This window comes from Leucopleurus acutus (genome assembly GCF_964270905.1).
Source record: "Leucopleurus acutus genome assembly, chromosome: 10".
Taxonomy (NCBI): Eukaryota; Metazoa; Chordata; class Mammalia; order Artiodactyla; family Delphinidae; genus Leucopleurus; species Leucopleurus acutus.
Genome location: NC_139153.1, coordinates 95,279,451 through 95,306,245, shown reverse-complemented (window position 1 = coordinate 95,306,245; position 26,795 = coordinate 95,279,451). Strand labels below are relative to the sequence as shown.

The 26,795-nt window shown below is 47.9% G+C and overlaps 1 protein-coding gene across 1 annotated transcript in view; it reads right to left on the bottom strand.

Moving 5' to 3' along the window:
* Window positions 1-21,174: 21,174 nt before the first annotated feature.
* The window catches only part of GFOD1 (Gfo/Idh/MocA-like oxidoreductase domain containing 1), a gene marked incomplete at its 3' end in the record, with an annotated part of 95,732 nt that continues 90,111 nt past the window's right edge, over window positions 21,175-26,795 (bottom strand). The window contains exon 2 of the mRNA XM_082848328.1: window positions 21,175-22,094. Coding sequence (XP_082704454.1) covers window positions 21,175-22,094 — 920 coding nt within the window. The remainder of the gene's footprint in view (window positions 22,095-26,795) is intronic.

Sequence of the window (26,795 nt, the reverse complement as noted above, 5' to 3'; positions counted from 1 at the left end):
TTCCACACCTTCATTGGAGACAGAGGGCCAAAAATCATTTTTAATCTTACCATTTTCTTTATTCATTCACCAAATTTCAACAAAAGTTTCATCAGAAAAATAATTTAAGAAGAAATTTACCCAAGTAACAATACATTTGATAAGGGCAACCTAAGTAGCACATAAGAAAGGCCATGGAAATTGAGGTACTGTTGCCTGGAGTGGTAGGTGAAGACACCGTGGAGGAAAGAGAATTTGAGCTGAGTATTGAGAATTTGAGCCCTTCCCCTCCTTCCGTTGCCTCTGAGGCCAAACCAAGTGCTTCCAGATTCTTCTGGTGCAATTTAGGAGACATGCCAGACGCTTAAACACATTTAATCGCTGTCAGATTAAATCCACGATCACTAAAGAGTTGCTCTTTTTTCATATTTATTTTTGTAATGATCACGAGCAGGCATTTTTTGTATAAATGATGGTATTTTTGACAAAAGAAACAGTACCCACTAACCACAAAGGAAATGATAATGTGTATGTGGAAATGGGACTTGGCCAATGGCAGCTGTGTGGGTATCACAAGAGATAAGGCTTGAGAGCAGGAAGGGTCAGATGGAGAAGGTCAAAGGAGCTTGGACCAAGTGCGGGCAGCGGACAGGTGACTCAGATCAGGAAGACTTTGTAACCATGGGTCTCAAAGACCTGTAAAGGGAAGAGACTTGGAGGCAGGAGGGCCTCTCTGGAGGTGCAGAGGGAAGGAGGGATGGGTTTGGGCATCTGATAGGCTATGAGAGGTCACAGCTAACTTGGGACTCAAGACTGGATATCTGGGATATGGGGCATGAAAAATCAAGATGAGGGCGTCAGCAAGGCTTGAGAACTGGCCTCATATCCTTGCAAATAGGCTGAGCTTGAGGCAACAAAATTCTGCATTTGATGGCAAAGTGCAGAAGCAGTTATAGACCGTAGGCCCACGTGAACGTGCAAAGCTGTGCTGTTAAAGGCACCGTGAAGAGCAAATTCTAAGACATTCAATCAAGTCTGGAACAAAGTACATGCAGATAACTCCCTCCACTTGGGGTGAGATGTTGCTAGCCTTCCGCAGTAGAAACTCTGCTCGGTGTAATTCTCAATGGAAGCAGCAGAGGGCAGCAACGGTAGCCGGTTGGGATGTTCCTCGCACTGAGCTAGGGAGAACTTCATGCCTGAGGGGGTGTTGGGATTCTGCCTCCACCAAGATCTAGCAGCTATTTCCAGATGCTTGGGAAGGGAAGATGGACCCTGGCTTGTCAGGTAGACCACAGATCCATCGTCTTGCAGATGGAAATGCTGAGCAAAGTAACAAAGATCTCTTTATTCTCAAGTAAAAAGTATAACAGCTAAATTTATTGAATGCCTTGTGTTCTAAGAGCTGTATGCATATCACGCCTGTTAACTATTTTAACAAATGGAAGCAACTGGTGCTACTATTTCCACCACATTTTATAGGAGATGAGTTCAAGTGGATGCAACTTGTAAATGGTTGATATCTGGCTCCCATACTTAACCTACATTATGTTACCTCTCTGTGCAGTGGTACTGTTATTGGTGTGTGTGTGTGTGTGTGTGCATGTGTGCGTGTGCGTGTTTGCTCTTTGGTGAAAATTTTTTTCAGTCGTTTAGATTTAGGGTAAGATGGAGAATTTGCAGGTGTTTTGGATCTTCCTTATAAACCAAAACACTGTAAGGCAGTAGTAACAAGACTGCTGGAGTAGAGCTGCTTAAAGTGTAGTCCTCTGACTAGTGGTGGTCCACGGACTGTGTGGGATGCGTGTGCAGCCCAGGAAGTACAGAAATTCAGAGCACACCCTTAGACGCTCTGAGAGCAACTTGGGAGAGTAGTTTTATGCCTATTGAATCTAATAATAAAAATTGAGGGCTTGAATTAGTATCTTTTTAATTTCATTTTCTAGTAATTCATATTTATTATATTTGAGAAAAGTTAAGTCCACAACAGATTGGAATTTTTTTTTAAAGCTGGTTCTTTGTCACAAGATTGCATGAGAAGCACTGCAGTGGAGTTCATAACACAGACACAAAAGTCTGTAGGATTTTAGATCTGTTCCTTTTACCAGGGAAATGAACACCCCACACAAGGATTAAAACATGGAGGAGCTACTCCTGTGAACCCTTCAACAGCTCCACTGATGGTCATGATTAAAATAGAACGAAGGGCTTCCCTGGTGGCGCAGTGGTTGAGAGTCCGCCTGCCGATGCAGGGGACGCGGGTTCGTGCCCCGGTCCGGGAGGATCCCACATGCCGCGGAGCGGCTGGTCCCGTGAGCCATGGCCGCTGAGCCTGCGCGTCCGGAGCCTGTGCTCCGCAACGGGAGAGGCCACAACAGTGAGAGGCCCGCGTACCGCAAAAAATATATATATAACGAAGAGGGATGAGGTGGAAGCAGAGGACGGAGGGCAATGGAGACGGAGAGAAGGGAAGGAGAAATCTTGATAAGACTTCAGAAGGAGCAGGACCCTTTTCACTTCTTGTAATGACTCAGGAAAAGCACAAAATTATAAAGAAACAGATGGTGTATGGAATCATTTTGTTTAACATCTGCCCTTAGGTATTGCGGAGGCATCTTTTGCACGTACATTTGACACAGCAAAAGATCCCAAGATCCATGAAATAACCAGGCTTTCACAAGGATTTATTCCTAATCACCTATCATGAAAAATACCTAATTTTCAGTTGAAAGATGAGCCCTTGGCCTTATTCTAGCTTCGGCATCAAAAAGCTGCTATCTAGGAATGTCGGGGGAGAAAGGTTCTGGGAGAAGCGGCATTTCTCAGAGGAAAACAAAAACATAAACAAAAAGGAACTTGTCAAGGTATAAGTAACATTTTTAAATGCAGCAGTGGAGTTTGTTACAGGAAAAGAGTAATAAAACACAATGTCCTTTGTTCACTTGCAGACGTTTTCCTTCTTTGAGGAAATAAAGGGGAAAATGCTCAGCTCTGCCTTGATTCAGAAGCACCTGACCAGCATTGCACAGAAAGACGTCCAACCACATAATAGGATTTGCTAGGATGTGAGAGTCAGCAATGACTTGGAGAGTCGGGCCTGAGCAACTGCAAGAATGGGGAAGACGGCAGGTAGACGTTTGGGAGGAGAATTGGGGCACTAGTTCAGTTTCGGACATAGTTAAGTCTGAGATGTCTATCAGACATCCAAGTGGAAATGTCACGTAAATGACAAAAAATGTAAACATTTTTCCTCTGCCCTCTGGCATGATATTAAGTTTTCTCGGCAGAGTGCCCTGCCAGGACACTGCAAGAAGAGAGGGTTTCTTTTCCTGACTCTGGTGAGCTCTTCTTGGCAGTCACTTGCACTGTGCACGGCATCTGCAGAGCTTGACTCTTGCAGTGGGTGACAGCCAAAGCCAGCTCCTGGCAGGTTCAGCAGCAGACACCCCATCATGGATGGCTTCCTTCAGGACCTTTTTGTGCGGCTTTGCCACAGGTTCCAAGCAGCCGACAGTTTGCCCAGCACCCAAAAGGGCCATTTCTCAGCAAGTCCCACCAGAGCAGCTGCTGAGCAAACGTCTCCACCATCCCATGAACCACAGCTGTTCCCTCTCCAACCAGGTCTGGATCTCAGCCCTAGGGTGTGCATGGGGGTCCCCTCTTCCAGATTTGTTCCCTCCTTGGGCTCTCTATCTCAGCCCTAGGAGGAATGGCTATTCCCCTAGCTGCTATTCCTGTATTCTTCAGAGTCGTCTTTATTCCCGGCTAGCCAACCCTCCATTACTCCAGTCTGCTGTGATAATTATATGAAACTGTCCCGGCTCCAATTACTGTGTGGTGTCTGTCTCCTGATTTGTCCAGACTGATGGGGATCGGTGGAGAGGTCCAGGAAGGAGATAAAAATTTGTGAGCTGTTAGCATATAAGGGCTACTGAAGAGCCATGAGATCACCACGGCAGTGGGAAGATGAAGGAGAGAAGGAAAGAGAGGACACTTCAGCACCAAAAGGTCATGAGAAAAGGAGGAATTCACGTGAGAGACCAAGAAGGAGCAATCAGTGAGGTAAGAAGAAAATCAGGAGATTTTCCTGGAAACCAAATTTTAAAAGGATATTGAGGGGCTTCCCTGGAGGCGCAGTGGTTAAGAACCCACCTGCCAATGCAGGAGACACGGGTTCGAGCCCTGGTCTGACAAGATCCCACGTGCCGTGGAGCAACTAAGCCCGTGCGCCACAACTACTGAGCCTGTGCTCTAGAGCCTGCAAGCCACGACTACTGAGCCCACATGCCACAACTATTGAAGCCCGTGGGCCTAGAGCCCGTGCTCGTCAACGAGAAGCCACCACAATGAGAAGCCCGCGCACCACAGCAAAGAGTAGCGCCCGCTCGCCACAACTAGAGAAAGCCCGCACGCAGCAACAAAGACCCAATGCAGCCAAATAAATAAAACAAATATATAAATAAAAATTTTAAAAGTATATCGAGGAGGGATCGATCAGCTGTATCAAATACTGCTGATACATCAAGTAAAAAAGGAGACGGAGAATTGAGCACAGGAGGTCGTTGATGACCTTAAGATCATTGAGAGCAAAAGCCTGATTGGAGTGGTTTTAGGAGAAAATGGGAGGAGAATTGGAGACAGAGCACATCAGCGGCTCTTTTGAGAAGTTTTGCTGCAAAGAGAAGCAAAGAAATGGATGGCAGCTGGGGTTGGGGTGATAAGGAAGTAAAGTCCAGAGTAAGAAATAGCATGTACGTATGGTTATGAAATGGTACGGTAGCAAAGGAAGAATTGCTGATCTGGCCAGAACGGGGAGGATTTACTGGAACCACATTCTTGAGGTGGGGAGACGGGCTAGGAACTGGAGCACAAGTGGGAAGATAGCTGAAGCTGAGTCTTTAGGGGGTGACCTCAATTGAAAGTCAAGGGTGAACATGGAAATTAGGTCTAGGTGGGTCAGAGTGGGAAAACGTCAGGTGTGAATGTAATAGGGCCGCCAGAGTCAAGGCTGCATTTCTAAGCCTTGCCTGCAGGTAAGTGTGGTCAGTAGGCGAAGCCCTGGCCAAAATATGTGAGGGGGACGTTTGTGTGAAACTTCGGGTCATGCGCTTAAAGAGAAGGAACGCGTTCTCCCACGTCCTTTTTCCTGCCGGCTGGAATGCAGACACAGTTGTGAGCCATCTAGAACCCTCCAGACAGAGACAACTTCCTAGGGAAGATGGAGCAACCGGGTAAAGAGACCAGGCCCTGACTACTGGCTGAGAACACCCACCATCCCAGCTTCAGCTGTTACGGAGAGAGAAAGCGACTCTTACCTTGTTTAAACCTCTGTTATTTTGAGCCTCTGTTTTATACACCTAAACATATCCAAATGAATACAGAATTCCAAATATGCCCCAAAGCAAGGAGAAGTTGTCTTGGAGGCTAGCTGGGTCTCATCAGGATTTAACAACAGTTAGAAGCTAAAACAGCCCCTCAATTAGTTTTTTAAAAAGTGAATCAAAGATGCAACCAGAAAATTAAACAATGTACAAAAATCTCTTTAGTCATAAAAGCAGTAGGAACTCTCAGAATGAGTGTGTAGAATCTACACATCTAAACCCTTACCAACTTCCCTGAGAAACTTCTAGGTGGCGTGATAGGACTGCAGACCTGGGATCCAGAAGACAGATCTCTTCAGCAGTGAGGGGAGCATATAGAAAAGAGAATAAAAGTGGTCACTGGGGCTTCCCTGGTGGCGCAGTTGTTGAGAGTCCGCCTGCCGATGCAGGGGACACGGGTTCGTGCCCCGGTCCGGGAAGATCCCACATGCCGCGGAGCGGCTGGGCCCGTGAGCCATGGCCGCTGAGCCTGCGCGTCCGGAGCCTGTGCTCCGCAACGGGAGAGGCCACAACAGTGAGAGGCCCGCGTACCGCAAAAAAAAAAAAAACAAAAAAAAAGTGGTCACTGACCTTGATCAGAACACTTAGTAAAATGTACGGCTCGCGGATGTCTCTAGAGACTGTCATACAGAGAGAAGTAAGTCAGAAAGAGAAAAACAAATATCGTATATTAATGCATATATGTGGAATCTAGAAAAATGGTACAGATGAGCTGGTTTGCAAAGCAGAAACAGACACAGATGTAGAGAACAAACGTATGGACACCAAGGGGGGGAAAGTGGGGGTGGGGGGTGATGATGATGGGATGAATTGGGAGAGTGGGATTGACATATATACACTAATATGTATAAAATAGATAACTAATAAGAACCTGCTGTATAAAAAATAAATTTAAAAGAAAGCATAGCTATAGGTCTTGGCCAGCTGCACTTGAGTCTCCCAAATTCAAGCCTAGAAAGGGGTTGGGGGTTTGCAGCTGGCTGTCCAAGTCCCCCTTCCTGAACATCTCCTCGGGAAAAGGCAAGTTCTTGGATTATAGAAGTGGAGTAGGATGTAGACAAAGAATGGAAGGTGGATTCATACACGTTGAAGACATCCAGAACAGTGCTGTCCCCAGGGTGACCCGGGCCACGGCTGGGAAGGCGTGACTGTATGTTCTGGCCACGTTCCTGGGTTCCTTTTTTAGTTTTTCTTTTTCCTCTCTGAAGGAATTCCTAGACATTACAGGTTTACTTGGCTAATTACATAGTACTGTTGATACAGTACCACCTGGAAACCATTTACCATCTTCCCTCAGCCTCCTAATTGCATCACTTACTGTTGGGGCCAGGGGTGGGAGGAGAGGAAACAACTTATCTTGTTTTCTGGGAAGAAGAAAGTGAACATACCAGAAAAATTAAGGAAACACTTGACCGATTCATTTTCTCCAATCTGGCCCACTCTAGTTGTTTTTACAGGAGTGTGTATATTGTCATGGGGGGTGGACAAGCTCCATGAAGATTCATCACAGGCGGATTATTGTAAAAATGTTTGCAGAGGCAGAAAAAAAAAGCGGGGGATAGGGGGAGAAGTTGGGAGGAAAGGTGGGCGGCTGAGTAGAAGTGAAAAGAATCAGATGTCCATGAACATGGGGGAACTGGAATGAACATGAAAGTGGGCTGCCCTCCAGATACACTGCTGAGTGCCCACTGGAACATTCTAGGGCAGGGTAAGAATACAAACCATTGTAATGGCTTCCTTTTTGGCATCTGTTTGTCTGAGTACCAACTCCTTTTAGACTCAACTCATTTGTAAACACTACAAAAACACAAAACTGACCAGCTCACAATATTTTCTGCCCATCCTGGAGGGATGGCAATTCTATGCTGAAGACCAGTTCCGACCTTTTCAAAGCTCTTAGAATCTAAGATTAATTTTTTTGTTTGTTTCTTTTTTTTCTGGAAAAGACTTTAAGAGACTATCAACTAGCTCACTGACTTGAAGAAAGGAAGGAATTATTCATCTAGTTTCTGTTTTAGGGATGAGGCAACTAGAGCCCTAGAAAGGCTTTCCTGAAGTCCAGCAGGAAATAAGATAGAGCAGGGTTTAGAAATCCAAGTTTCCCCTTCTGGCAATGCTGTCTTCCCTCCCGTTGTCTCTCTGGCTGATGAGTGATCGTGATGAGCTACAAGCAGTAAATTCCTTCTGTGCTGGGAGGAGGGAGCAGGGAACAAACAGGTGGTCACCTACAAGGCTGCTGAAATCTACAAAGAGAACAGTAGAAGCAGTTCTGGAACCCTGGCTGTCCATTAGAGTCACCTGAAGAGTTATGCTTGGGTCCTCCGGCAGGTGAGTTAAAGCAGAGCCTGGGGCTTATGGGAGGAGCCAGGGTATCTATTTTGCGAAAGCTCCCCAGGTGATTCTAAGATGCAGCCAGGGCTGAGAGCCGCTGTCTAGAACTGTGATTCTTAATGGGGATAGATGGAGGACAGCCTCACCTAGGGCCGTGATACAGTGAGCGTGCCTCACACTGGTCTGGAGGGCTCGCTGGGCGTAGGCCCTGTGTATCCAGGGTCTGGGGTGGGACCTAGGATTTGTGTTTCTAACAAGCTCCCTGCGTGATGCAGCTGAGCCAGGGGACACATTTTGAGAATCGCTGCTCTGCAGGTAACTTTTCAAAGTTCTATGTATGTATATATGTAAAATTCATATATATGTAAAATATATAAAAAGTATATATGTAGGTATGTGTGTATATATATATACACATCTGTCCCTAGCCCAAGAGTCGGCTGTACCCCCTAGAATGGACTTGGGGAGCACGGGAGGGGTAGAGGACAGGTCTGACTAAAAATCCAAGCAAAAATGATCACAGAGCACAGAACTCCCATTGTAGTTGGTACCATCTCTCAGGTGTCCTGCAGGAAAACATTGCTAACGAGGAGCCCAGAGCATAAAAGGCAGAATTGAAGGCTGATTCTATTTCTTTTCTCAGCTGAAAGTCCAGTCTCTTGAAGCTCACCCTAGACTAGAACTAGTTAACTTTTGGGAAACCGTTCTAAAAAGGCTATAAATGGTCTATTATCAGACATCAAGGGAAGCCAGCAACCGGGAGCAAGGGCTTTATCTAAAAAACCCCATCTTGCCAGGAGATTTGGGGCCTTTTGACCTCCGTGGGGCTTGTCCTGGCTCCTTTTCTTCACCTTATAGGGTAATTGCCAGGACCTCAGTCACAGAATGAGGTCTGAGAGCAATCTGATCTCAGAGGAAAGGCAGCAGCGAAATGAAAACACAGTGGATGTGTTTTCACAGTTCCCTGAATATAACAGCCAGGCCTCTGCACTCACTGGTTGCTCCAGCTCGAAGACGAGCCATGCCGGGGCTGGGCAAGGCCCCGATGGCTCAAAGAAATGATGTGTGAGCTGGTAAAAATCTGATCGAGGGGACGTGCAATAGAGTTCGTGAATGGATGGACAGACAGTCCTGGCAATGGCGCGGGCGGGGGAAGGGCAGGCGCTGCACCAGGAGACCTTCCAGAGAAGCAGCCCTTAGCAACTCAGTAAGAAGTCGAAAGCTGAAAAGAAATCTCCAATGAACTTGAACGTTCAGAGCCGTGCCTCACCAAACCAAAGCCTCCTTCCGTGAAGTGTTGGAATGCGGATGTATGCAATGACACGGCAAAACCCTCCAGGGAGGGACAGGACATGGGAAAATCCTTATCTCCAGTACAGTCACGTCACAGGCAGGACCCAACTCATGAGGCTGGGACAAACTCCCAGAGCCAAGCTACTTGAATGTGGCAGGTACGTATGGAGGCTTTTAGAACTGAGTTTAAGTGATTCCTTCACAGGGAGAGACAAGAATTTGGTGTCACGTAACTTTTCCAGGTGACTAAGGTAAGTGTCTGACTCAGTGCCCTGAGTCCGTCTGTAGCCAAGGCAATACATCCCATGGACTTGATGTGACGCGATGGCCCAAGGCTCCGGGAGCATCTGCCTGGGGTGACAGTTCCAGGATGCTGTACTCTGGACGAGCTTCTGTTCTCTCTGATCTGAACTGCTTCAGAGTCCACAGACCAATGGAAGTACATTAAACCCTAGGGATACCCCACACGGTGCTGAATTTCAGGGGATTTAACTTATCTGAACAGGCCACTGGTGAAAAGGCTTTTTCCGAGCCCTTTATCTGGTCAAGGACGTCAAAACGCCAGTGAAAAACAGTCCAAGGAGGCATTAGCATAGACTTTTGGGGTTGTTTGTGACCAGGCTTGAATTGTTTGACGAGCCCTGGCCCAATTTCCACAAAGCTTTCAACACTGAGGATGAAAGACATTCCAGAGCTGAAAAGGATTCTGTCCTCGCCAGAGCTGGGACTGTCAGTGGTGTTGCAGCTGTCTGCTGACTCCTGACAGGCTTAGGAAAGAACCTTTCATCCACTTACATTCTGGTAACACCCACCCGTGGAAAGGAGAGCTTTTGTTTCTGAAAAGAAATATGAAGGAGAGAGCCCTGAATGGCAGCAAAGAGGGAAAAAGGAGTAGGGGTTTCCAAGATGTCAGGCTGGCCGACCTGAAGGGAGGTGGGGGGAGGAGGTAGGGTCCGGGTCTGCAGCTCAATTACTTGGGGAGCTTAACATTTATTTTTAATTGTGGTAAAATATACAAAACATAACATTTACCATCTTAACCATCTTTAAGTGTATGGTTCAGTGGTCCTCAGAAATTCACATGATTATGCAATCATTACCACCATCTATCTCCAGAGCTTAAAAAAATTTCAGTTAGAATTTTTCATGTAGATTTTTTTTGATACAGCCATGAAAAAGAATGAGGTCAGGGCTTCCCTGGTGGCGCAGTGGTTGGGAGTCCGCCTGCCGATGCAGGGGACGCAGGTTCGTGCCCCGGTCCGGGAAGATCCCACATGCCGCTGAGCGGCTGGGCCCGTGAGCCATGGCCGCTGAGCCTGCGCGTCCGGAGCCTGTGCTCCGCAGCGGGAGAGGCCACAGCAGTGCCAGGCCCGCGTACCGCAAAAAAAAAAAAAAGAGGTCAATGTTACATGCTGATGTGGAAAGAGGTTAAAAATACATTATGAAAAAAAGAGCAAGACCCCGCCGTGTGTACAGTGTATATATAATACTTGTGCGGATGCTGGGATACTTTCAGGGAGAGGATACAAATTGTGGATGGCAGTTGCCTCTAGGAAGTGGAAATGAGGGTCTGGGATGGAAGGGATTTGAACTTTCATTGTATAATTACAGTGCGGGCTGTATAATAGATGCCCGTGTTGTTCGCATTTTAAAATTTTCCAACTACCTCTTCTGCCCCCAAATCAATGCAGGTGGTGAGGTGCAGAGCCCCCAGATCTGCTTCTATTAAGGCGGCCCTTTTGGTACTTGTGCTCAGCTTTCTTTGGGAAACGGGGCTTTGGAGTAAGAACTTCCTCCAAAGGAAGACATGGGTTCGGACGCCCAGAAGGGGTCTTTGGATTTCAGAGTATCGCTTTTAAACGAATTGTGTCATTATTTAAATCATATTCAATCACCATGGAAAAAGTTTAGAGTAGAGAGTAAGGACCATGCTAAGGCTATTTCTGCCATACTCGGAGGTTCTCAACTTTTTTGTGCCTTGTATATCTTTGGCAATCTGGTGGAGCCTACGGACCCCTTTTTGGAGTAATGTGTTTAACCCCACGGAATACTGTTTTGAACGTATAAAATAAGACACATATGACTATAAAGTAACAAATTATATTGTTATATGTACCCCCCAAATTTTTAAAATTGTGATAGGGCAATGTATGGGCTTTTAACTGCAGTATTAAATGAAAAGATCTGGTTATAATATAATGATTTCCATAATTTTAGAGCAGTGATGAGTATGAATGATATTTCAAGATATCTGTAAAACCAGTGATAAGATCTGAAGATACATGTGATTCTTACTGGTGATAAAGTCACAGATACTGCTAATCCAACTGTAACTTGATGATACAATTGAAGAAAATGCTAATTTCAGGTAGAGTTAGTGAAAATTAAGATGCACTTTTTTGGTTTTTTCTTTCCATCCAAGTTCAAAGACTCCCTGAATCTATACTCTGGCCCAGCTGAAGGATGAAGGGAGAGTTCAGTGGACAGGGAGAGATTCCGGGTGGGGACTGAGAGCAGGCTGGGAAGGGATGAGATGCAGCCTTAGAAGGGAAAGATGTCTGCCTTTGCTTCCCCAGGCCAGGATGAGGAAGCGGGTCAGATACAACACGTGCTGGGTGATCAGGAAAACAGGTGGAGAGGCTCTCATCACATGACCTCCGCTCGGATGAATGGATAAATGAAAGCAAGAGGATGTTGTGAACAAGGAAGGGAAGAGCCTGGATGTCACAGGCAACCTGACAAGACCCAGGACAGATCCAAGGACTGAGCCAGGGGACTCAAGACAGCAGAAGCCAGGGCTGGATGTAGCTGACAAGCATCCGCTCCTGCTGGGCCGGGCCTGCTCCCTCGGGAGACTTTCTTCAGAAAAGCTCCAGGGCAAAAGGAGAAAACAGGTTGTAGCAATGGCCTGGTGCGCAGGGTCTCTGAAAGCTGAGGAGTGATGAGAGATTCTGTGTGTGCAGAAAAAAAGAAAAAGGCTACCTGGAAGATTCCTGAATGTGTCCAAGAGTCCCTGGAGGGGACTAAGGGACAGGGCAAAGTGGCAGCTGGTGAATCCTTGAAAACTTCAGGTTTGGGGGCGGGGATTGCAAGTAAGAAAAGCAACGAGAAAGGAGGATGGGCTCAGGGTGCACTTGGGGTCTGGCGCTTATTTAACACAGAGGTTGGTATGGAAGTTTTTCTAGCAAATGCCGACAGTTGGATCGCTTTGAACAGCTCCTAGAGTGAGTCAGCCAGACTGTGCCAAGTTCTACAGGAATTCCTCCCTCGTGCCTTCTCATCCGCTCTCCTCCTCTCTCAAGCTGTCCTCAGAGCACAGGTTATCTCGTGTAACATTTGCTTATCTACAGAAACTTCCATATCTCAAATGCATGCCTCTGCCCTTTCTCCACGTTTTCTCCCTTCATCTCTTTTTTCCCCTTGGCATGAATTTCCACTCCTGCTTCTGCTCTGTGTCTCCCCTGCCCTGCCTTTCCCCCAGTTCCCTCTTCTCTTCTTTTCCCCATCTCTTCCCGCTCACTTCTTTCTTAGTGATACATGCGTGTCAGCATCTCACAGCTGTACTGATACGCAGCTGCTGGTCCCAGGCTGACTCTCTCTTCTGCTTCATGGTGGAAACCTGAGTGCCAAGTCAGATGCCTAAGCCCAGCACACTGAAGGGTGACTGATGCTCCAGCCTCCCTGTTAGCCACCACATCCCAGACAGGCAGCCTCAGAAGGCCTAGAAAGACAGCGGGGGCTCTGGCCTTGCCTCCCTCCCTGTAGTTTCACTAGCTATTATGCCTGCTTGGTCTTTGCTTTTTTGTTTCTTTTTTTGCGGTACGCGGGCCTCTCACGTTGTGGCCTCCCCCGCCGCGGAGCACAGGCTCCGGACGCGCAGGCTCAGCGGCCATGGCTCACGGGCGGCATGTGGGATCCTCCCGGACTGGGGCACGAACCCGTGTCCCCTGCATCGGCAGGCGGAATCTCAACCACTGCGCCACCAGGGAAGCCCTGGTCTTTGGTTTTGAGGGGTCTGGAGTGAGTCACCATCCCCAAGACAGCCTCAAGCAGCTTTGGTCTGGCTTCGGCCTGATTTAGACCCCTCAGGGCTCTTTAAAAGGGAGGTAGTGACTTGGATAGGGGGTGTTTCAAGACTAGGGACTCCCTAGGGCCTCGTGTGCTTTGTGGACGTGAACTCCACATCTGTCGCAGCCACTCACAGCCCTCTTAGGGTTCCTCCTCCCCAGGGTGTCCTGCTTCCAAGGCGCCGGTGGCCAATGATGAATGGGTCAGAGACAATGGGACTTCGGTACATGTACACCCCAGATGGTAATTCTGGGATTGCGCCCCATCAATATACAAATCATTCACCAAGAAGGGAATGAATCTGCAATTGCCCAAGAAGTTGCTTCTAAAGTTAGTCTTTCCTTTTCACTTGTGGCTAAAGGGAGAGTTTGGTTTGACCCAAGGTGATCGCAATCTATGTAACGTTAGGAGAGAAAGGTGTTCCCTTCGTTAGGATATTTTTGGAGGAAGTCCAACAGCCAACTTAGATATGACTTCATCTTGTAGAGCTGTGGTTGGAGCACAGCAATGCTGCAAAGGCTGTCCTAGCTCAAGTCATGTCTCAGGAATTTACCCAGCAGATGGAGACTCAGAGATAGGATTCCAAAGGAAGCCTGAACCTGAATGAACAAGGTGAAGAATTTTGAATGTTTTGCATCAGCTTCTTTGTAGAGGTTTTGGCTCAAGTGAGCTGTCGCGCTGTCTAGTTGGTTGTGACACGGCTCAGCTCTGTGAAGTGGCGTCTGTTCCATTTCTGTCCTCTACACTTCCTGGCCAGCCTTCCAGCAGGGGGCACTGCTACTGACAAGTGCATGTAGGGACTGTCAAGGAATATCTAGGCAGAGGGATCTTTTCTTCTCAGGCAAGATTAAGGTAAATGTGTGTTGATAAAATGGGAGCATACAACTTAGAGTGAGGTGAAATTATTATTCTTTCGTTTGTATACAAAACTGCACACTTTGTAGATGCGTATTTCATTCTCATAACAATTGTAGCAGTCATTGTATCCTTCACGTTGTATCACCCAGACTTGTCAAAATAGGTGCTAAAAATGCACAAGATAAAAGGTGAAACTGGAAAATGGTCCTGTGTATCTGTGTGTGTGTGTGTGTGTGTGTGTGTAGGTGTGTGGTGGGGTGGGAGTGGCGAGGGGGTAGATCGGCATAGGAGGAGATATAGATTCTTCTTCGTTTGACCCGTAAACTATTGATACAGTCTGAATGACTTGCAATGTAATTGCAACTGTTCTTTTTAAACAACAGTTCAGAGACTACGAAAGCAATGTGATCATATCCTGTAATTTAGTAGGACAAGGCATAGTCCCCGGTTTACGTAACAAGAAATGAGCCTAAATTGAGAGAAACCAGCATCACGAAAAGATTCCAAATCTGTGAAGGAACAACTGGGTTGAAAATGTACATAAACGCTCAGGAGCGTGGTGTCTTCCACCAGGGGTTGGCTCGCAGGCCACTCGGCTGGAAGAAACTAGAGAAATGGACCTCATCGCAACCATATCTTACATTTGGGCAAGTGGGGCTTTCAGCTCTGACGAAGCACTCTCTCTCACGGCCTTCTCCAGAACCGACCTTAAGGTGTGAGAATGTTACGTGTGCGTTGTCAAAATCCATGTGAATGCAGGGATTTGCTGCAACTTTGTCTGAATGGGCAGGCTGCGTTCTGAATGCACTAACATCACGATCTGCTCATGGAGGAATGAACCATGGGAGCTCAGCTTTTGTATTTTTCTTCCCAATTCTTAACTGTTTTTAAGTGAAGGGAAAGCATGGACCAGAATTACCTGTGTGTTGTCTAAGACAGCAGAGGGTGGAAAGACCAGCCCACACTAGGCACACACGCCCCCCAGATGCACCACCATCATTCCCACCCCCATTCTTAATTCAGATCCCCCAAACTGGCCAGCTACCTAACTCATCAGGTAGAGCAGCCAGGTGTAATAAACAGGGAAACAGCTGCAATTATATCTTCTCTTCAGTCTTTATTTGCTACTTCCATTCCTTTATCCCACCAACACCAACTGGGGAGGACAGCAGGAAGCCACATTTGAAGCGGCACATGCCAGCTGGCGGGGTGATGGTGACCATGGCCCCCTGAGCATTGCAGAGGTAACACGAGGCATCAGCAGCTCCGGGCCTGGAGCACAGACTGTACAGCCCGAGGGCCTGGTAGGGAAGGCCACCTCCCACAGCAGTTTGGCTTTTAAAACACTAAGAACAGGTGCGTTCATTGTCTTTTTTTTTTTTTTGCTTTAATAATAAAAAAAAGAAAACCCAAACCTTCTATAATTTATAAGCTATTTTTTGCTATCTACATTATATATAAAATATAGACTCTGTTTACTTTATAACACACATCTTTTTCCCTTGATAAATAACTCTTTAAAATATCTAGTATACATGCCTTGACTTTTTATATGTTATGTTTGTTTTTATACATATACATACATATATATACTCATGTTTGTAGAACAATAAACACACACTCGACATTGACAACCAAACAAATGCAATTTTTGGTTAAAAACAACAACAACACAATAAAATAACAGTAAAAGCACCAGGCAACCAACAGAAAACCGTAAGTACTAGAAACTTCTCCCTCCCCTGGGCAAGGCACAGGGCAAGAATACTAAATATGGTTGGATGCCTGATGGGGAAGGAGGGGAGCAAAGGAGCAGGCAGGTCGCTTCCTCGGGTTCTGTTTCTTAGCCTGGGACTAGGATCAAATCAGTCATGGAGTTGCTGGGGAGAAACCATGGGGCTCATTCAACAACGTAGCCCTTATGATAGCTGCAGGGGACAGCAGAGCCCTGGGTCAGTCTGGGGGCCCCACTCACACCACCCAGGCAAGCATGATTGCCACGCCAAGCACGGAGCCACTGCATGTGCCAGGGCCTTGTTATTTGTCTACTCACTGCTGGTGTAAACAGACAGGGGCAACAGCTTCAAGAGTATTCAGTAGCGCAACACTTGAGGAGCCTGGCAGAGCCAGACGCTTGGTGCCCCTCTCAAGAGCTCCAGCAAATAGGGACCGTGACATGGGGAAGAAAAGGTCAGTAGGCGACTGCCTTTCATTGCTAACTGGTGTGGAACTCAGGTACACGGTACTTACCGGCTGCACCAGCACACTCTGATGAGACCACCGAGCCTAACACCTCTTAAAGAAGCACAGCAGGTCTACACTCCTCTTGGGAAAAGTTCTGAAGCCCAACTCAGGGCTCTTCCCTCAAACTTGGGGTACCCCCCAACCGCCCGCTTCTCTGCCCAGGATGCGACAGGCTGGGGTGGGCCCATGGGCTGCAGACAAGCACAGCTTTTATTTCATTACGCGTCTCCCTGTCCCCGAAAGGGAATTGAAAGGCAGGGCTCGGAGAGTCGATTTTAAAAAAACAAAACAAAAACCTCCCCAGTGTCGTGACCTCTGTCCTATAAACTTCAGGATTTGGATGGCAGAAGATGGAGGCGGTAGGTGGGGCAGGAATCCTAAGCTAGTCAAGACCTAGATCTGTACGCAGAGGGCAGGGTAGAGCCCAGAAGTAGAGCTGGCCTCAGGAAATCCCAAAGGTGAGCATCTGAATGTATATCCCCCATCCTTGCCAACAGAATACAAATTAGAGATAACTGTTCACATTACAGTCACAATGGGAAATTTTAAACAGCTAGTTTTCTGAGTACATTCAAGACATAATTGAGTTTTTAAAAAATTGATTCAGCTGCAACAGCTCAGGGAATACTGTCAGTTGCAGGTCTGAGTTCTAACTGCAACTCTTGCCCCAACTAGCCCTGCGACCTGAGACACGTCATTTCACCTCTCTGGGCCTCCCTCTCCCCATCTGAGAGCTCTGGAGATGCAGGATGGGACTTAGAGTCAGAAAACTGGGATTTTAGTCCTGGCTCTACCACTAGGAAGCGGTGTGACCTTGGTCACCTCTTGGGGATGTAAAAATAAAGGAACTGAATATATTGGGCTCTGAAGTCCCTCCAGATGCAACTGGCTTTACTTTCTCCCCAGGGTACCCTTATCAAAGCTGAATTCCTCCCCCGCCCCAAACCCACCAGAATAGAAGTGATGCAATCAGAAACCTACTTCGTGACCACAGGTCGTATTCAACAGCTGCAGCTCTAAGACAAGATGAAGAGTTAAGAGAGTCTAAAGGTACAAATGCAACGCACAGCTAAAATCTGAGTCACACACAAATGAACTGTCAGAGCCCCACTCCCTGAGAAAAGACATTTTCCTATGCTATATACTGTGAGAGCAAAACCCAAGGCCATCCATGATAATCGGCTAACGTTCTGAAAATCCCCAACTCCGTGGCTTGCCGCATCGCATACAGTCAGAATCAACTCAGGACGTTGATTTGAAAAGAAGCTGAGTGCTATTTCCATTTTGGAAGAGGAAGAAAGATCGACTCTTTCTATTTGCAGCTCTACAAGGAACCTTCTGGCAGAACATCAAACATGGCATCCTGCTCCACAGGCAGGTGTCGACAGCAGCAGAGGGGCACCCACACACAGGTCACATGGAACTCTAAACGCTGTTGCTCCGCAGACCCCGACAGGGCTCGACAAGAAGCGCTTTCCTGCCCGGGAGGAATAGCAGAGGCTCAAACCTTTCTTCGTGGGAGGCAACGTGGTTTGGAGGAGAAGAAAGGTTTGGATTCAGGTGACCGCACTTCTACGTAATAGTTTTGTGACTCTGGGCAAGTTACTCTTCCTCTCAGCCTCAATTTTCTCATGTGTAAAATGGGACCGACAATACCCAATACTACAGGGCTGTTTTTATGGATTAAGCGAGATAACGTACTTAAAATACCCTGCACACAGTAGATGATCAAGGAATGTGGGAACGCAGAGAGTACTGGCGTGGCTCTCTGAGGATGGAGAAAGGGTCTGGGAGAAGTTCCCCTTGAGCTGGAGTCAGCCAAGCTGCCTTCAGAGTCCTGAGGTATCTGCTGCCTGGTGGGCTAAGGAGCATCTGTGGTCCCCTGCCACTCCTCTCCATCGCGGGGAGAAGTCGTAGGGGAGCTGACAGTGGTCATGAACTCTCTCTCCGGGAGAAAACACAGAGAATCCAACCCTTCCAAATAAGCCCAGAGCATTCCCAAACACTTGTGGTTACCCTGACTGATCCCCCCTCTCAGAATTTGGAATTTGGAACATTCTGCAGAGGACGCCAGTGCCATGAGCCCAAATGTTCAGCATCAGAGGCCCCCTCACAATAACGGGAACAAATCAGGCAAGTGGGGACTAAATGTGATGACCCTAAAATGGAGCCTCCATTACTCTGGGTCCTTGAAACACATTAAACAAGGCAGAGAGGGCTGGGTTACCCCAGAGACTTCATCTGAGCTCAAACCCAGCTGATGGTACCCAGTCCCCTGAGGGGACTACTGGGAGTGCTGGGCTGGGACAAAGTCCTTCCACAGAATGTTGAAAGCTTCAGATTTCAGCTTTATATTGTGACTCCTAATCAAGTCTTTGCAAGTGATAGGCCTGGGGCCCAAGGAGCACTAAAGAACCCATTTACTGTAGATTTTACACTAAGAAAATGAACTGTCTTTTCTTCCACTTGTTCCTGCATCTACCTACTACATGCATTTCAGTAGACAGAATTTAAGAACACTTACTAAAATATTTTTCATGCTTCTTTTTAAGAATGTATATTCTTTCCATATACCCCAGCCTCAAATGAGAATTTCCGTTTTAGACACTAAATATTCATCACGGACCGCAGTGATCTTTGGGGGGAAAGTGGTCCCAAGTATTTTAAGTACAGAAACAAAACTGAAACCCCAGGAACAGCCCTACTTAGATTATAAATGACTTAGAAAAATGACACTCATAGAGTCACTGGTTTCCTTTCTCTACATCTTTGATCACAGCCTTTCGGGGCCAACTAGAAAAAGAAAATATTCTTTCCACTCAGTTTCCACAAAAGCTATTTATCCAGAGGGGAATTTAGGAGAATCTGAACCAAAACAGTCCATGGCATGGCCCTCTGCTCAAATTCTTACTGGGAGACTTCCATTCTACCAAACCTCTAGTTTTGAACTGGTAGCTAGGAAAGCTGGCAGGCTGATTCTGTGAACGGAGCAGGGACCAATCGTACGATGGAGAGTTTTAGCTCACTAACCTTCCCACATTGTGGTAAGGGACCAGGAAGCAGGGTAATTCTTTCTAGGGAGGCGATCCCTACCCCTCCGTGCTAGAAAATACCACATTCCCGTGGTGTTTGGACACGGCCACGCAGGACCCACGGGCAGCCTGGGATTCAGTGTATTGCCCCTGGGAGGAGGAAGGAGGGAGCAACTGATCGCACGGTTCATTTTGGGACTTTGCCCACTCAGAGCCTGGGGTTCACCCTCAGCCCCTTAAATTCCCTCCCAGCTCCAGTGCGGGGCCATCTGAAAAGATGTCTAAATGTCACTTGTGTGCCAAAGACAACGGCTGGATTTCTGTGACTGTGAACAAACGCTGTGTACATTTACAAGTAACAGTTTCCACAGCCAAGCTCGACAAATGTCCTATGTGGGGTTAAGGATTAAGAAAAGATAACAAAAGGATAATTCCCCATTTTCAAAATGTATTTGACCTGGGCTTTCTTTCAAGACTAGGTCTGAATTTTTAAGAGCGATTTTAGTGACAATGGTGGTAGCGAGCATTTATAAATCCGTGTGTGTGTGTGTGTGTGTGTGTGTGTGTGTGTGTGTGTGTGTGTCTGGTTGTTCCCTTCTGGCACTGCCTGCTCCAAGCCTGCAGTTTGCCATCTCCAGTAAAAGCCCTCCCTGTAAGCAGAGGATGACGAGACAAGAGAGACAGGAGACCAAGAGGAAGAAGATGGTTTTTCCTACATTAGCGTTCTTCAGCCTATGGGAACTATACACCTCAGAGGGTTCTCAAACCCCATTTAGAAACGCCGAAAAGTGTGTTGCTTGCTGTCCTTTTGTTTAATACCTATTCAAAATTTTTCTTTTTTTGATGCGTGAAAGCGGAGGTCCAAGCTAAGGAAAAGAGCCTTGACTATTTTTTTTTTTTTTCTTTTAAAGGGGAGAGGATTATATCTGAGTGGACCTGAAGGCTTCCCTTTTAAAATCTACAAAGCTGGGGAGTCTCCTAAGAGCCCTTCCCCAGCTCGCTAGGAGAGATGGGTCCAGGGCTCACTTGCCCTCCTGCTGGGAAATGCCACTGTGACCCTGGGGCGCAAGGCTGCCCCCGGTCCTGGAGGATAGCACAGGAGCCTGTGGTCAGACGCACACCTCCTTCCTGCTGTCTCCTCGGCCCCGTGCAAGGACAACCTCAACGCTCCAGTACCGAATCCCGCCTTCCAGGCCATTCCACTCCACCGGAAATGGGCTTTTAATTGCTGGCAAATCCGAAGGGATATTTTCTTCTCTGCCTCATCTGTCTCAGTGCAAGCTGTGCCCCTGCTCTCTCCTTTTGGCTCAAGGGAACCCGATTCTCTGCTTACTGTTTCTGGCCCTCCCTTACCCTACACCTCAGGCCAGGAAAAGGGCACTGAGCCAGTTAGGAAGACACTCCCTCCCTCGGGCTTCCTGGGAGGAAGACAAATCCATCCAGAAAGCTGTACACTTTGCTACCAAGTACTTTTTCCTTCAGACACTTGAAGTGGCTTCCTGGAATCTTAACTTTCTCTTTAGCCACTGGCACCCCCCCCCCCACCCCCGCACACACACCTGCAGGCTTGCGTGGGCACGTGAAGATGTACCGTCTCCCGCCAGCCGAGCTCGCCCCTGGAAACAGGGCTCAGAGCACGCAGGAGTATTTGGCTTGCCAAGGAGGCCAAGGTGTGGGGGGCGATGCATGAGGGGTGGAGGCCGGCAACCCCTCCCGGCTTCTCACAGTAAAGGGCAGCTGAGGCGGCCGACCGCCTCCGTCTCAGCCGACGCCAGCAGGGACGACCTCAGGGACCGCGGGTCACCGTCCCAACAGTCTCGTTCGGGGCCCCTCACCGGGACAGGGGTTCAGCCTCCCAGATGCCATTTTCTCACCCTGCCTTTCCACTTCCCCACCCCTACACTACTCGAGGCCACCTCTCCCCCAGCCTTTCCCCCTCTCTGGGCCCCAGGCGGGAGCCCTAGGTCGCGCTGGGTCCCCAATCCGGGCTAACAGTACAGGGACATCCGGCTCCGGCGCATGGCCTCGCTGATCAGGTAGGCGGGGCTCAGCTCGGGCTCCTCAGTCATCACCGCGATGTTCTGCCACTCGCCCGTCTGGCTGGACCGCTTGATGGTGTCCACCACGCACAGGGCGTACAGGCAGTCGTCGAAGGTGGCGGCCATGGTGAGCGGTCGCCCGTCCCATGTGCGCCGGTCGTCCTGGTCCTGGAAGGCCTGGCGCACGGCCTGCATCATCTTGATGGTGCCGCGCAGGTAGGGCGAGGGGATGTCGCTGAAGGCCTTCTCGGGCAGCAGGGAGTTGCTGACGGGCGTGGCGTCCTGCACCAGCAGCTCCTGCGCCGGGGCGCTGTTGCGCTGTCCGTACAGGTCGGTGCCCACCGCCAGCAGGCGCCCGGCTGAGCCCACCACGGTCACGTCCTGCTTGAACTCGCCGGGCACGTTGAAGTTGAGGGTGACGGTGCAGCACACGCCGCCCTCCAGCACCATCTGGAAGGTGCAGAAGTCGTCGCTGGTGATCTGGCGGATGCCCTTGATGTGGTCGGTCTGCTTCACGAAGGTCTTGAGCAGCCCGTGGACCTTGACAGCCTTCTGGCCGGTGAGGAAGGTGAGTAGGTCGATGATGTAGGTGCCCACCGAGTGCAGGCCGCCGCCGCCCATCAGGTCGTCGCAGCTCCAGTTGTACTTCTTGCCCAGCAGGCTGCCGCCGTGCACCTGCACCTCGCACACCAGCAGCTCGCCCACGTAGCCCTCCTCGATGAGCTGCTTCATGCGCACGAAGGCCGGCAGGAAGCGCAGCACGTTGCCCATGATGCTCATGAGCTTGGGGTAGTAGTGAGCGGCTGACATCATGCGGAAGGCGTCCAGCGGCGTGGCCGTGCGGTCGCAGATGACGTTCTTGCCGATGCCTGCGGGCGGGAGGACAAACAGCACGTCAGGGCGCTGGCGCCGAGCGAGCGACAGGGGGCGCTGTGGCCCCCAAATCGTAATTTATGGACCGGGAACCAGACCCGACCGGCTACCCTTACTACACTTTTAAAACATCTTATAACACCTTTTACTTATACAAAAATAACATATTCTATACACTTCAGTGTTACTTTAAATATTTATGTCGAATTACTTTAGTATTAAACCATCACATTGATTTAAATATTAAGATTTATTTTCATACATTTAAAGTCTATATTTTAGCAATTTTTAAAATGTTCGCCAATACCAAATGCTTCATTTAATATTTTATTTATATGACTCTATAACATTTTATATACAAATATATTTTACTTGTAAAGTTAAAATATTTAAATACAAAATGTAAGTTCTATTAAGGTGTACAATATGTTCTACATATATTTTATTGAAAGTTATCTTACATGTGAAATGTTTTATATGTTTTATTTTATTTGTAAAATAAAATTTTTATTAAAAATATCACATGTAGAGAAGAGAACAATGTCTTTATCTGGACAGAACCTGAACACGTAAGCTGAAATCACAGCAACGCGAGTCTGATTAAGGATGAGGAAGAATTTCTTAACCATATACTTCAAAAGTCTAAGCTTTTAGCTGTCTCTCCCACAACCAGCAAGCTTGTTTACTGCAAGCTTGTTTATTGCTTGCAATAATGAAACAAGAAAACACCAAGGATTATGTTTTGAGTGTTTTCTTGCTTGTTTATTTTGCATTATGGATTAGAGCTGGCTGTGCTCACAGACGTGTTCGTTTAATGTTTTCCTGTTCCTTACGGGAAGAGCGGATAGTCCTTATATCTGAGGGATGGGCAGTGACTCGACCCTCATCTGTCTCACGGCCTGGGAGGGTGGGGACGTTGGTGCCTTTGGCAATGGAGCTGAGGCCAAATGAGAATTAAGCTTATGTGATGACTCTACCGAGTGCCTAAGTTACAGGTAGGCGGAAGCCCTTTAGGAAACTAAGTGGTTCTGGGTCAGGAGAAAACCAAAGATCCAAGGATAGGAGAGTGACAGGGAATAAGAAAAGGACTTATTCCAAGATAAAGCTAAGAGGGAAGAAAGACAACTCAGCTGAACCTGGAGAAACAGCCAGTTGGAACTCAAAGAAATAATCATTTTTTAAAAAGTATACCGATTTGTTAGCAAGCCAGATTGAAGGATGCCAGATTGGGAAGCTTCAGAGTCAAGGCACATGCCTGCCTATGAGTTCTCTGCTGTCCGGTCCTGTTCTGCACGTAGACCCTCCTATGGAGAGCTGAACACTCCAGCCACAGACAAGGGACATGCCACAAGGGAGATGGGGTGACGAGACTCGCACCCATCCCAGTTGTCCTGACCACAAGCACCTGACTTGACAAAATCCATGAACACCCCCAGCAAGCCCAGCTAAGAGGGTCCCGTGGAAGCCCTACAACTGTAGGAGTCTGTCCAGTGGAGATGCCTGGGCAAGGCCACAGGCACGTGGTGCTCTCATTTTCCCATCGAAGAGCTCGCCGGGCAACAGAAGTGGCCAGAACAGACTGGAGAAAATAAATACAATCGATGGCTGTCAGTTTCCAGGTGCACATCGAATTCCAGCCCCGAGTGAAAGGCCTGGAGCCACGCAACGACCCCACCTCCTGGCCTCCTCCACACTGGCAGAGCTAGGCTGGCTTTCCTGACGACCCTGAATGAACAGTAAGAAGCTTCTTTACCTCTGAGTAACCAGGTGAGGACTGAGGCTCTGGAAGAGGGGTGAGGGAACATTGGTTTGTGTTACCAAAAGTGCCGCGCACCTGTGTGACATCGTGTTCTGATAATATGGTCCTATCGGCATTAGGCTCACGTAACACGGGATAATGCCGGCAGGAGCAGATTTCTATGTAAACAGATGGGTTGGTCACTACAGGTCCAGGTGACAAATGTTGCCAAAATCTGCCTCACACCTGTTGGGTATAGGCTGTGGCCTCTCCTATACCCTATCTCAGGGTCCACAACACCAAGACCCCTGACGGCCATCTTCTGAGTACATGCTATTGTCATATTAATGACACATGAAAAAACAAGTTTATCTTGTTTTTTCTATTCTAAGAACTATCAGATAAAACAGTAAAAGAAAAAATAAATTGAGAAAAATAATTCACTCCCCTCCACATACCCAAAGCAATCATCGCATGGGTAATTCTTTGAAGCTCTGTAGATGAAAAGATACTGGTGAAAGCTATAGACTCCCTTTCCAGAAGAATGCAGGCCTGCCTCCCCCAAGATTCTGAGATACAGGCATCTCTTCCTTTGGGCTATTTAAGTGTGCTGTGGTCCCACACTAGACAGCAGCTTCCTCAAGGATCAAGCCTGGGCCTTCTGCTTTCTTAAGTCTCCTCTATGCCCACGGCACCTAGAGGCACGCGATGTGTGTGCAGGAAGCCAGAGGTCGTTGCCGCCTGACACCACCGCTCTGTCCACAGTCCTCTGCACCGTCCACACTTTACAGATGGGTCTTGGCAACGTCTTAACACACAACATCTTCAAAAGTCAAAAGCGACTTCTAGGAATCGAGCATAAAGAAATCCTCTAAAATGTAAGCACAGCTTCTCGCCCAAAGATGCTGTCACTGCGTGATTTATTAAAGCAAACAGCTAAGAACAATGCAAATGCCCAACAGAAGAATGGGTGAGTAGGCTGTAATACATCCATATAATGGTGTATTGTGCAGCCATTGAAAATGATGTTTATAAAGAGTTTTTAATGGCAAGCAAGATGATTATGAGGTCATGTTAAGTGAAAAGGGCTCTATTCACAGACATGCTATGATCTCAACTCTCTCTTAAAAGGACAAAAGAAAAAAACCTGGAAGGGAATACCTCAAACTGTTTACAGTGGTTAATTGATTAGTAAGACTAATTTTTATTTTCTTCACTACCTTTTTCCATATTTTATGAGTTTTAACTTTTACGGTCAGAAAAACATTTGTTTTTCTTTTTTAGGTCCAAAGGAGACACGAAGACTTAACATGAAGGCAGAAGGGCCCTCCAAAGCCATGGAAGGGCAGGCAGGTTCCAGAGCTCATGGACCTGCCCCAGTTCCTGTGCCCAGGGAGCTGATGAAAGCCCCTCTGACCCTGAACTTGTGGTGCTTCCAAGGCTCAGGTCTTCCTGTTCCGATTCCGCAGGACTTCTTCATGATTCTGGCGAAGGCTACGGACTCTCTCCAGAAGGTCAATTCACACGTACACGTAAAACTTTACCCACATCCCCAGCTTGTGCAGGGCCCCCTGGGGTTCTGAAGAACAGGCAACTCCACTGTAAGTTGTAAGATAACTCCTAGAAGCCCCTATAACGTATTGTTCAAAATAAGATAATGCTTCCCACTTCAAAGGAACCCAAAATGCACAGCTAGCAGACTGCTCACAGATTTATCAAGCAGCTTGTTTTCTCTGTTCTACACAATCTTCCCTCAACGCTACCTCTTGGTAGGGCTTCTGCAAAGCGCTCTCTGGGACCATCCCCCAACCACCAAGATCCTTAGGTTCTCCTGACCCGCTTTTCCCCACCAAAAGCTGCCCTTCCAAAACGCTCAGAACCTGAAACTCCAACGTTCTTAGCAGTTTAACAAGAACCAAGGGCTTAGGCTAAAGAATACCATTCTAATTGTGGACTTTCAGCCGTTGGATACTGTGTGTGTGTGTGTGTGTGTGTGTGTGAGAGTGTCTGTGTCTGTGTGTCTGTGTGTGTGTGTGTGTCTGTGTGTGTGTCTGTGTGTTGCATCAGCGTGGCACAGACCATTCCCCTCACCCCTAAAATGACATGCCATATAAAGGGAGCTTGTGTTGTCTGCGCAGAGGGGTGACACAGCCCACAATCTGGGTGTGTCAGATGCCACTGAATATATGTGGGGATTTTTCCCGAAGAAAGCAGACAGATCCCTGCCTTCCAAATTGCCCCTGTCGGCCTGGGTCTGGTTCTCCAGAAATATCGTAGGTCTTTGGTGTCTTCATGATTTTCATATGTCTTAGCACCATGCCTTTCTCGCCACCTCCAGAGAAAGTGCTGGAATGGGCTCTTCAGAGAAAAGCCCTCTCCATTTTGTGCTGGAAAGGAAATAATAAGTAGGGGCATCCTCCCCAAGCCCATGGCTCTGACACTCCTTTGCTATGAAGATAAGTCGATTCTCCCAAGGAGACAGGAACTGAAGAGCTCAGGGAGAGGCAGAGCCCACCCTCAAAGCAGCCACGGCTGACCCCTAACAGGAAAATTACCACCCTGGTCTCTGCTCTGCAAACCCTAAGAGGACAGCCTATGCCCTGTCACTCCTGGGTGTACAACTTTGCCAAAAGTACAGCAGTGCCATCTGCGCTGCCCGGCATCCACACGTCTCTCAGACACACACACACACACACACACACACACTCCCTTTAGGTTGGGGGCTCATATCATCTTGTGGCAAGATGTGCCTTCCTTCTAAGGCAAGAGATCCAAAACTTTAGCGAAAATCGTGCGGCAGAGAATCAAGCAAAGGGACTTGAAACATACGGACCTGATTTCACTCCAAATGCACAGGCAGTGCGAAATGGACCGGGGGGAAATCCCGAGCGCCCGAGGAAAAGCTGGAGGCTGTGCCGAACCCCAACCATTTCCCGAGCAGCTGGACGGTGTCAGCAAA